The sequence below is a fragment of the Zeus faber genome (assembly GCF_960531495.2).
Source record: "Zeus faber genome assembly, chromosome: 14".
In the NCBI taxonomy this organism is placed as follows: Eukaryota; Metazoa; Chordata; class Actinopteri; order Zeiformes; family Zeidae; genus Zeus; species Zeus faber.
The window spans coordinates 19,240,564-19,252,978 of NC_137200.1; the positions used below are offsets into that span (position 1 = coordinate 19,240,564).

Here is a 12,415-nt window from a genome sequence, read left to right on the forward strand (position 1 = left end):
TCTGGGAAAATGACGGTACTGCTGTGAATGGAAGCGTGTGTGAATGGAAGCAGTAACATTGCCGTAAAGTAGGGGTGGAGCCGAATCTAAATAAAGCATAAATGGTGGGTTTTTACGAATCTTTATTTCGTACAAATATTTCAAAAGTTATTTGTTTTAGGGGGAGGAAAAAAAAAAAAAAAAAAAACAATTCAGGGGAAAAAAAGAAAGCCCGATCCTGACCGAACCCAAAGACGATAAGCTGAAAACACGTCCAGTCTCTAGGGAGACGGGTCTAAGTTTTATTCTTTTTCTTCCTAAAAATGCCACTCTGACCCTAGACGTGTCTTTTAAAATTATGGGTGCAGTGCGGGAACATCGGGCACAAGTGCTTCGCTTCCCCGCCGGCTGCTTCAGCGCTGAGCAGGAGGGTGCGAGCGGACAGGGAGAGGGAGAACGGGTGGAGAACACCGATTTAATATCAATGGGATATGGGTTATTGCGCCCGCCGAACAGGAGGCCCTGTCCCGGCGCCGTCAGTCCGTCCAGGAGGGCCGGGGAGACAAGCGCTGGTCTCTGAGAGCCAGGGAAAAAAAACGAACAGATTCAGATTGTACGTGCAGACAGGTCGTCGAAACGATCGCACCTGGACATAACTAACCCTAACACATGGCGTCGTGTATCCATAATATCATCTATGTGGGGACAGACTCCATGCAGAACTTTTCCATAAAGGAGGCCAGTGTGTGAACGACGACCTTTTGCCTTTTGGTGGATATTTTTTTATCCAGCATTGATACGGATTCCATGTGGGGAATGGGGCTTCATATTATTTGCTGATATTCCCTCAATATTTCCGTTGTTTTCTCGCAGGTCTTCCGGGGTTTTATTGAAGGGAACCTGGACTTTGCTCCCACCTACAAGTACGATCTGTTCTCAGAGGACTACGACACCAGTGAGAAGTGCCGCACTCCAGCCTGGACCGACCGCGTGCTCTGGAAGAGGAGGAAGTGGAACTTTGACAAAACGGGTGAGCGACACGATCTCATCAGTCGTCTAAATATCCACCTTTTACGGAGGACATCACACTTTTAGTTTAAATAATACCAAAGGAATCGTACTAATGATGTCTTGTGTGATTCTATGTTTTCTTTGTTTGTTTTTTGTTTTTTTTTTTGTTTTTTTTGTTCTTTCTGTTCTGTAGCCGAGGAGATGAACGTTGTCGGAGCAGCTTCTTCCACCTCCGCCGAGAGCGAGGACGACCCCGAGCACCCCTGGAGCGCCGGCGCGTTGAAGTACTACGGCAGGGCTGAGCTCAAGACCTCGGACCACAGGTAGCCACGGCCAAGCAGAGAGCGCTCACACGGCTGGTCGCGTCGATCCATTCCCGAATGTCTCCCCCGTGGGTTGAAAGGGTCTCGCCTCGGCTCAGTTCGAGGAGTTACCGATAAAACGAATCACTTTACGACACGTCTTTGCTACGTCTCCTCCTAAATTTGGGAGATATCAGTGAAACGAAACTAAGTGGAAGCAAAATGGTAAACATCAGGGGACTAGCGTGCATAACGTCCTTAGTCTAAAATGGATTAAGTTCATTTCAATCTACACACCGTACCGCATGATGATGAATGTTTTTCCAATTCATCAATGATTTAAAAAAATGGAAAAATTGGCCAAGGTGCAGTGGAATCTTTGTTTGATTGCTGCGTGTCTTACGGAGCTTCATTTCCTGGTCCTAAGACGCCAGAAGTAGATTTCCTGCACTGGTCATGAGCTTCAGATGAGCTTCTAGTGGCAGGGTACCTTAGCGGGTACTTGAGGTGTTTGAAGTGATGGAATTTTGTCCTCAGAAATTCAAGCACTGGAATACCGTGAAAATGGTCCCTTTTGTGCTCAAGTGCGTGAAAGGTCCTGGGGGGGGGACAACAAAAAAAACACGATCATTTAATACTTTAATGTTCATTCAAATCGTAACGTGATAAAAACTTTCCGGAATGGCTTTGACGACATAGATTATTCCAGGAAAATTTACATTTAATCCAGCATGGTTGGAAATAGACACTCATAATAGTAGATGACAATAAGTTTAATTAAAAAATACATTTAGAAATGTATATAATGTATACTATTGATAGAAATAATAGACAATAAGATCAAGATTTTATTATATTTTAATGAATAAAGATCGCATTGAAAATTGATTTAATTTGTTTTGCCTTGAAAATGGAAAAAAATACCAAATATAGTGGGGGGGGGACGGACGGTGCTATCCCTGTGATAAAGGCGACAGTGTAGTTTGTTTAAACCACAAACCCATCACGTTACACCACAGCGTTCACCACAGTTGGCTGAACGTTAGCAACCATCACCGCGCTGCCGCCTCACACCTCGCTCCCTGTGCGTCCGCAGGCCCGTGGTGGCCATCATGGACGTGGAGATCCTGGAGGTGGACCCGGAGGATCGGCACCAAGTCTACAAGGACGTCATTGCCCTGCAGGGCCCTCCGGACGGCACCATCCTGGTGTCCCTCTGCACCTCCGGCCCCGACGACTACTTTGACGACGCGCTCATCGACGAGCTGCTGGAGAAGTTCGCTACCTTCGGAGAGGTCATCCTCATCAGGTGAGCGCTGCGTGGCGGCGCAATTATTTCACAAAAATGACGGCGTCTATATCAATGTGACCGCAACTATGAGTTTTTATGTTTCAATATTCAATGTCTTCAGATGGTTATTCACAAGGTGGATGTGTATTATTACACGGTTACAAGCTTGCTTTGACGGTGGCATAAAATGGACGATTTCATTACTAATCGCGATTTATTTATGGGGCAGGGTGGAATTGGTGTGTTCTTTTTTTTTATATATATATATATATATATATATATATATTTATTTATTTATTTATATTTATTTATTTTGTCAGATTTGTTGAGGAGAAGATGTGGGTGACGTTCCTGGAGGGCTACTCTGCCCTGGCTGCCCTCTCCCTCAGCGCCTCCACAGTGAGTGTTCACACACAAGGTTTTCACAGATACAGATGTTGTTCACAGATACAGAGGTTCTTTGATCCCGATGTTTAATCACACGTTTCTTTATGTAAAATCGTATTCACGTTTGGGACATAAATAGTGCGTTACGCCGTCTCTACCTCTCCTGCGATGCAGGTTCTCGGCAAAGTGATTGACATCCGTCTGAAGAGCCCTGGCTGGATCAAGAGTCTGGAGGAGGAGATGAGCGTGGAGAGGATCTGTGGGAGCATCCCCACTTCGGCCAGCTCCACCCTGCTGGCGGAGGACACGCACATGGGCGAAGATGACTACGATATGGAAGGTGAGTGACGGGGGAGGGAGGGAGGGAGGTTGTGTAAAAGAGTCACAGCCCGGCCCCTTGTTCAGATATTAGCAATAACATTCTCCCAAAATTAGGTTTTGGGTTGAATTGAGTCATTTTTCTGAAAGGACCGTTCTGACTAATTTGTGTCACATTTTAGCCCGTTGACTCGTCACACACACATATTACATGACTGATGATTTTTAATATGGTCTCTATTTTAGTTTTTGGGGAAATCCTGAATAATATGGTGAAAAACCTAAACTCAGAGTGATCTCTTGAGCCCACTGACAATTATGGTAACAAACTCTGTATTTTTGTCAGTTACTTAATCTTGCCGTATTTTGTATTTCTTACTCCCATCTGAAAATGAGGAAGCGCAATTGCCTTCCAGCCCCCGCCCCCAAAAAATGCATTGGGTTAGGCCATCGAGAGACATGAAAATTCACTGAAGTCAGACTGAAATACATCTCTATGTGAGATTTTTGTATTCACTATCTGGTATTTTACATACTGTTACATCTTCCATTCCATCATTAGAACGCAGTCGAAAATATTGAATTACCCCCCCCCCGCATCAGGTGACGTGGATGAGGAGTTGGAGGAGATCCTCCCGCAGCACCTGCAGCCCGGCGCCGGTGGTGGCCCCGGCTCCTCCCCCCTTCCCTCTCCCAGAAGCAGCCCCTGTCCCTCCCCAACCTACGGGGAGCCCTCAGTGCCCAGCAGGCCCGGCCGAGCGCCCCAGCCCTCTCGACCCACACAAGGTACTCTCTCTCTCTCTCTCGCTCTCTCTGTCTCTGTCGCTGTCTCTGTCGCTGTCTCTGTCTCTGTCTCTGTCTCTGTCTCTGTGTGTTGCTCTCCCTGGAGCGGAGTGTGGAGGCAGGGTACGGGAGTCTCTGGTTCTCTGGTGTGTGTGTCACACTATTATATATTATTATTAGATAATTGGAGCAACTTGGTGGAACTGGACGATATGTTTGTGTATTTAGATTGCCTGTTCACATATAGTGTGCAGATGTAATCCATTGTCACTTTACTCTCACCGTTTTCCCATCATTCCTAAAGGAGGCATGAGCCCTCTACCAGTTAGAAAAGACTCAGCAGGTAAAGTGTGTGTGTGTGTGTGTGTGTGTGTGTGTGTGTGTGTGTGTGTGTGTGTGTGTGTGTGTGTGTCACACTATTACATATTATTAGTAGATATTTGGAGCAACTTGGTGAAACTGGACGATATTATTGTGTATTTACATTGCCTGGTCACATATAGTGTGCAGATGTAATCCATTGTCACTTTACTCTCACCGTTTTCCCATCATTCTTAAAGGAGGCCTGAGCCCTCTACCAGTTAGAAAACACTCAGCAGGTAAAGTGTGTGTGCGTGCATGCGCATCGATCATAGAGCGGCTCCAGTCCTCTGGAATCTAAACTCTGCGTTTGCTCTGTTTGTGATGCGTTGAAGAAGGTTTTAACTCATCGCTGTGCAGGAGAGGGAGCACAGGTAATGTTTGATGTGAGGATTGATGGTATTGTTGGTGTGTTCACGTGCTTCTTACCGAGTGCCCGGAGCTAGCTCGTAGTGCTCGTAGTTTTTTTTAGAACTATTTGTGTGGTGCAAGAGGTAGAATCTGTGCAGTAACCTAAAATTGGAGAGTGAGTTAGGTAAGTTTTCACCGGTTTCCAAGACCAGAGCCCTGCTGCGATATTTGTAATTTTTCCCTGTGAGACTGAAGCGAATTGCAGTATGTCCAGATTTGTACACAACAGAAAAGTGTTTCATTTAAATATATATTGTTTTATTATTCATGGGGGGTATTTTTATATATCCAACCATAAAACAAACAATATTTTACTTGGAACAAAATCATACATCAACAAAAATCGAATTATATCTCACATTATTCCGTACATCCCAGCACTCTGAACAGTTGATATAATTTTAAATTTAAATGTTTTATTTTTTTTTTAGCTGTTTTCAATTCTGTCCTCACCGGCTTAGGAACGCCGGGTGGGATGAACACTTGAACCAAAATGTTAAAACTATAACTCACAGTAAATAATGTTGATAATGCTCATTTGTAACTGTCAGACTCAAAACTGCTTTCATTCCATTATTTACTTCCCCCGTCTTCCTCCTCCTCTTCCAGGGCCCCCGGTGGACTTCCAACCCGGTGCTCCCACGTCTCAGGGAGCCCTGGAGGCCAAGCGGCACCCTCCACCCCGTCCCAATGCCCCTCCTGCCAGGCCCGCACCGCCCCAGCGGCCCCCTCCGCCCTCAGGTAGGGTGTCGCCCTCCCGGAATGGCGCATGTGGGCTGTTCTCAATATCCAGGTTTTTTTTGTTTTATGCTTGTTTTCTCGTCAACATGAAGGAAAAATCTGTTCCTTGTCTTCTCCATTTGACTTTTTGGGATATGCAGCAGGCAATAAGTCAGAAAACCAACATGTGTTTTTTATTTTTTATCAACCTACGGTTCAGTTTCTAAATCTGTACGCCAGGGTTCTTACCAGGTGCTTGAATTTCCTCCTCAGGAATTGAAGTACTGGAATACCTTGAAAATCTGCCCTTTTTTTCTGAAGTTCTTGAAAAGTAATTGAAAAAAGAAAAAAAAAAAAACATTGAAAAGCTGTTATTTTGTTACGTTTTAAATTCATTTCCAGAATGACTTTTATGACATAAATGAGATAAATTTAAAATCAATTAAGAAGAATTAAGATTGGTGAGTCTGCCCTCTTGTGTTTCCGTTTTTCCAACTCCACGGTCATAATATTGTCATGTTTTTTCACCGATATTTCTATATATGGTCACACCACTGATATATAACCACACAAAACGTCCTCTGGTCCTATAGTTCGATTTGAGATGTCGCACCCCTATTTGGAGCAACTTGGTGGAACTTGACGATATTTTTGTGTATTTAGATTGCCTGTTCACATGTGCAGATGTAGTGTGCAGATGTAATCCATTGTCACTTTACTCTCACCGTTTTCCCATCATTCCTAAAGGAGGCATGAGCCCTCTACCAGTTAGAAAAGACTCAGGTAAAGAGTGTGTGCGTGCGTGCCTGTGTGCGTGCGGCTGAAGCATTTCAATGTGCTGAAAGAAGTCATTTTTTTGTTAGTCGACGGCTGTGTTACATCCTTAGCACCCTAATACTCTGCCTTGCTGACAGGTGCTTGTATGAAACCGACAAGATCAAGTTAACTTCTTTATTTAGTCAAAATGAAACTCTCAAATGAAATTTTAAATTCTTGACTTTTGAGTCGGCCTCTCACTGTGTATAATCCGAAATTGGACACTGTATGAGCGGGTCGTGGCTTCGGGAAATACAAGCAACGCATTCAGTTCATGCTTTGCTCTTTAGAGCTCATGTTGGCCTTTCTTTCTTTCTGTTTGCTTGTTTTTTTTTTTTTGTTGTTTTTTTTTTTGTTTGTTTTTTACTGTTTCGACCGTCACTTCTTCTCGAAAGCCGTCCTCTGTGTTTAGTTCATGGCTTGTGAATGACCTCACACAATGTGTTCAGCGCTTTTCTTTCGGTAAATGTACAGGGTTCTTACCGGGTGCTGGAGGTGCTTGAAGTGCTTAAATTTTGTCCTCAGACATTTAAGTACTGGAATACCTTGGAAAATAGCCCCTTTTGTGCTGAAGCGCTTGATAAGTCCTTGGGGAAAAAGATACAATCGTTTTAAACCCTTTGGTATTCCCCCTGGTTTTGTTATGCGATAATTAATAGATATATGTATACTTAATAGATATACTAATATAAATACTGGACAACGAAACTAAGATTATATAATATTTTAATTAAAATGGATTACATTTTTTTTGCATGAAGTCCTCGAAAATGGGGAAAAAAAAAATGTATGGGGGGGGGGGGAGTACTTGAATTTCATTTTGTGATCCCAGAATGATGCCTGAATTTTTTTTAGGTATGTTGTTCATGTAGCTGCTCTTATCTGCCCGAGAAAAAAAATCGACATCTACTTCCCTCTACATACACACACGCGCACGCACGCACGCACGCACGCACGCACGCACACACACACACACATTTTTCATGTCAAATAAGTCCCTTTGTTTTCTTATCGGGCAAACTATGAGTAATATGCGTAGCCTTCACACACGGCTTGGTCTTTTTCTCTGTCTTTATGCCATGGGGTGGGGGGGTCATTTCTGATTGGCTGGTTGGCATAAAAAAATGCCCTGTAACCCTGTAAACAATCCTGTAATCATTACAACAACACTACTCAGACAACCAGATGTTTGTTTCATTTGTTAGTTCCAGTTCATAAAAACAGAAGAGTAAAAAATAAAATAAATAATATTTATAATAACTAAATCAACAAGTTCTGCTCAACCCAAAAAACATTGATCCGGACCTTAAATGTGTCATCTAGGCAATCCTGTACTGCGATCCAGATGACTGTAAGGGCCGGTATGTTGAAAATCGATGCTTAAAAGAGTGTCAAAAATGTAAAAAAAAAAAATTTGGCCTGGTGTTAATTTTCCACCCTGCTCAGAATGTCATTTTACCATTACTTTTAGCACAATAACTTACTGATTGTTTTTTTTTCCTGTACTCTGCCCTGTCCATGATTTTGCGAATGTGTCACCGTGTCACCTCTTTAACTCTTTAAGGCTGTGGCGAGTGTACCAGCCCCATCCTGGGTAGGGAAGGCAGTGAAGGTAACTACTCCTCGTGCTGTGTCCAGTGTGGGGTAGTGATGGTAGCCAGTGATTGTGCTGTGATTCCATTCCTCAATTAGCGGTATAGGAAATGTTAAGAGTCTGTGAGTCCTAAGGCAGGGTTGGTTTTAGAGCGGCGTCAATGGGAGCGCCACATGGGATCTCTCACGGTGCGATGCACGTAGCTCTGTTTTGTGTCGGTGGATTAGTGGCGAGGCGTCGCCAACATGTGTTGCTGTTTTAAGAAAAGGCTAGACGCAAGTTCAAAAGATATCAGAATCGGTAGCTGGCGCTCTCTGGTTTTGGCTTCCCTTCATATTTTGAATGAGTGAATGACCGCAAGGACGCCTGCTTCGCTGACCGCGACGGTAGTTTAGGCCTGACTGTAACGGGGGTTTTCATCTTGTTTGTGCTGCAAAGGACCAAAAAGCCCCGCGCTTGCTCGGCCGGACGCTGCCGCGGGTGAGTACCGCCCACCAGGCATGAGGAGGCCGCAGTAGTGTGTATGGAAAGATAAAGTGAGTCGTTGAATGTGATTTGTCCGGAACGATCACCAAATGTACAGAATGACTGTGTCTCAGTTATGTTGGAATGCGCTTCTTTTATTACTCAAATAGTGAAAGAACAAATGATGTCATTTGAGAACAAAACCTGCACCTTTCCCTCCGGTTAGGGCTGGGCGATTATGGCCAAAACCTCCTATCCCGATGTAGGTCATTTCATATCTCGATAACGATATATATCATGATATAGCACATTTTCTGTATATTCAATTAACAGATATATTATTATATTTTAATAAACACACTGTATCAAAATCAAACTTTTAACATTTGTCAAATTGAAGATGTAAACTTTCATGCAGTAAAACTTCAAACTAAAACGTGATCATTATTGTAAAAAACTGCTTCTAAAAAAGCTGCTTGGTGGCAGACGGCCAAATGTTGTAATGATCCGTGAAGGGTGCCGTCGTGCAATTTGAGATTTTCATCAAGTTTTTCATCAACACACTTAAAAAAGTGGACTCCAGATGATGTAAAATTTTGCCGTGAAGTAGTTCTGCCACAGATTTGTGACATAGCAATGTAAAACGGTATCGTCATATTGCACAGCCCTACCTCTAGTTCTGCCTTTCTGCTGACCAGGAATAATATGAATTGTTGTTGTTGTTGTTGTTGTTGTTGATGATTCAGTCACTAATGTGGAGGTAGATTTGTGCAGTATACTTATTTCTGTATTGGGAGGAGTATATCACAACTTTGATGTACAAATATTTGAACAGCCTTATACTATATCTGCCTGTGATCTCCTTTGTAATTGGTTGTGTTGTTGATCTGTCATGAATCTGTTCCAGGTCGAGGCCAAGCAGCTGCCATTCCTGGACCCGGAGGCACCCCCAGGCCTGTGAGTTCAAAGCCGGCCTGTATCCGCGTTTGTTGAGTTGTCCTCCGTCGCTGCTTTTATCCAACATAACACCACGTCGTTGGTCACACCCTCTGCTCTGCCAGAACATTCCTCCTCGGGCTGGTGTGATCAGCATGCCCCCCCAGGCGCGCCCACCACCCCTCTCCCACCCCGGAGCGCCCAGGCCCATTCTGGAGGTGCATCCCGGGGCTCCCCGGCCTGTTGCCGACACCCACCCGGGAGCCCCCCGGCCCGCGCCCGGTGCCCCGGCCAAGCCTGAGGACCTGCCCTTGGGTGAGGCATCCAAGCTACTTAACAACCTGCTTCTAACCTTTGTTATTCAAAATTGTAATGTTATAAAAGATTTTCCAGAATGTCTTTGACGACATAGATGATCCCAGGGAAATATAAATGTAATCAGTAATTAATAATAGATCAATAATAGATATATAATAGCTATAATGATATAATGACGTATGGTCTCCATTGTGTTCCCCTTCCAGGACCCTCCCTTCACTTTCCTCTGCCTGGTCCCCTGGCGGCGGGACCCCCTCTGGCGAGACCCCCGGGCTCCTCGCCCATGCTTCCCCCCATGCAGCCCCCCATGCAGCCCCAGCCCGCCCCTCCCGTCCAGCCCCAGCTCCCTATGCCCATGCAGCCCTCTCTTCCGGCGCCCCTCCAGCCGCAGCCTGCGTCTGGGGCCAAGGCAGGGCCTCCGTCCACCACCGGGCCCCCGCAGGGTCTGGCCTCCCCCAAACCCCCACCGCGTTCTCGCTCCTCCCACGCTCTGCCCCCAGAGGCCGCCAAACCCGAGACGGCCCCCGCCGAGCAGGTTGGTCCCACCTTAGTTTTCTTTTCCCCTTTGACCCTAGAGTCACATTTCAGCGCTTTACGGATGAAGTAAAAAGTGATTCATTCAGAAGTCATTAACAAAAACAAGATTTTCTGCATGTCTTGTATCTACAAGAGTATTTTTGACGCACGTTTAGGCTCATGCCACGGAGTAGAACGATTTCCCTTGTCTTTGCCTCTGATGAGTCTAGCTGTCTGTGTTATCCCTTCTGCTGCACGCTTCTCTCTGACGCATTTGTCTCTTTCTCACAAGCCGGAGAAGCCCTCAGGGTGACAGGTATTTGATATTTAACCATTTGATGTCTCTCCATAGCACCACACTGCTCTCCACTCCATACATTGTACCCTGTAACCGCCCCCCAATCTTATTTTGTAGAGTTGAGTTTGCGCACACTTTTTATTTATTTATTTATTTATTTATTTATTTATTTTACTTTGCGTTCTACTTTGACGTCTCAGTCCATTGCAAGTCTGGTCACGATGTGTTTGTTTTGCTCATTGGATAGTTGTTTTTATCTTGTTTTGTTTAAGTTGTTTCTGTTGGTCAACATTGAAAACATACATGACTCGCAGACGCTGTCTGCATTTAAAAGCATCACCGTTAGCCTGTTCCAGTCCTTACACATCTGCTTTCTGGAGTTTCCAGTGAGCACATGTGCAATGACTTGACATTTGCGTTTGGATGTATTCATATTCATAATGTAAAAAAAAAAAAAAACATTTACTTGGATATTCCAATGTTGATACTATACTCAGTTGATGCATAAGGTAGAGTTAACCTAATTATCAACCTAATACTTGGTTTAGTATCAACCTGTCTGCACATTGGGGACTCCCTGGGTCTTTGACGTTTGGATGCATCTTGCTCTGAGGAACACCCTCCTCTCTGCCCACCCTGACCTTAACCACATCAAACCCAGAGCTAAACCTCAACATCTCTAATCTAATGCCTAAACCTGACCATCTCTTAACATTAGACCTAACCACTTCTCACTAAATACCCGAAGGTAGCCATCTTTAACCTTGTGCCAGCCTTCTAACAATGATGTCGCCCAGTTGACTCAATTATGACATGGACTCAATTGCTGATTGGTTGTTTGATATATTAACATTAGACAAGTCGATACTAAGTTAAGTATTATATTCATCAACTTGTAGTATAGTTTTTACACAGAGTTTAGGGCTCAGATTGGACTATCCAAATCAAAAAATGGCCATAATGTGTTGGACTGTATATTCCATGTAGCACAACAACCCTTAATGTACAAAATCCTTTTGAGATTCACTTAAAACAAACCCTGGTATATGCTTTTAAAGCAGCACTATGTAACCTTTGGGATTTGGCGCCCCTACAGTTTACAAGTGTAATAGCACCCTTTTCGCCACTGTCATAAACCTCTGTCCGGTGTCCGAAAATTATTAATTTTACCGGACAAATTTGTTCCTCATCGGTCACGTTTCAACAACAGTCTATGTTACAAACGCAGATATAATGAACACCTAAGTTACAGCGCCCCTTGCACGGACCTCGGCAGTGAGCACTCAGTCCACGGCTCCACCGCGGCCTCTCTCCGGGGGAGCCGTGGGGAGGGCGTGGGGATCGGCCCCCTTCTACTGGTGTAGGGACCAGATGTGCTCGGCCTGGCAGATCTGCTCGCACGCGCGAGTCAGAGGTTGAAACAAACCCGTGGCGCAATGAGAGCGAAGGGTCGGCGCTCACTGGCTGAGTTGCGGGTGCCGGGTGCACCACCGGCCCGTCTCATCTGCACCGTCGGGGAGGTGGAGCGGCTACGTTTTGTATGAGCATTATTACCAGACATATTGACTGTCAAGTTTAAATTTGGTCGTTTTTTGTTTGTTTTGTCTTTCTTTAATATCAATTTTACCAGGCCAAAAAAAACAGTAATTACCGGAGCCAAACATCAAGGAAGTGACGTAGCGCCGTACAGCTAACGCAACTTTCCTGCAGTTTCGCACACGAACACCAAAGTAACATAGTGCTAGAACAGTTACAAGTCAGTGTACCATCAAAATGATTCATTTAAATAGTGCTGCTTTAATGAAATCTTTTCTGGTTCATTTAGTGGTTTTAGAATGTGTCCGTGTGACCGTAATGTAACGTAACTCTGATGGCTTCTCTCTTGGTTTTCGCCTCTCGCCGCTTCCTGT

General features: G+C 44.6%; 1 protein-coding gene across 1 annotated transcript in view; it reads left to right on the plus strand.

Moving 5' to 3' along the window:
- Positions 1–12,415, plus strand: part of synj1 (synaptojanin 1) — a 33,231-nt gene that overhangs the window by 18,395 nt on the left and 2,421 nt on the right. The window contains exons 18-27 of the mRNA XM_080014272.1: positions 853–1,009; positions 1,184–1,313; positions 2,389–2,601; positions 2,904–2,982; positions 3,145–3,310; positions 3,892–4,074; positions 5,452–5,583; positions 9,345–9,394; positions 9,499–9,688; positions 9,898–10,226. Of these exons, the coding sequence (XP_079870398.1) occupies positions 853–1,009; positions 1,184–1,313; positions 2,389–2,601; positions 2,904–2,982; positions 3,145–3,310; positions 3,892–4,074; positions 5,452–5,583; positions 9,345–9,394; positions 9,499–9,688; positions 9,898–10,226 (1,629 nt within the window). The remainder of the gene's footprint in view (positions 1–852; positions 1,010–1,183; positions 1,314–2,388; positions 2,602–2,903; positions 2,983–3,144; positions 3,311–3,891; positions 4,075–5,451; positions 5,584–9,344; positions 9,395–9,498; positions 9,689–9,897; positions 10,227–12,415) is intronic.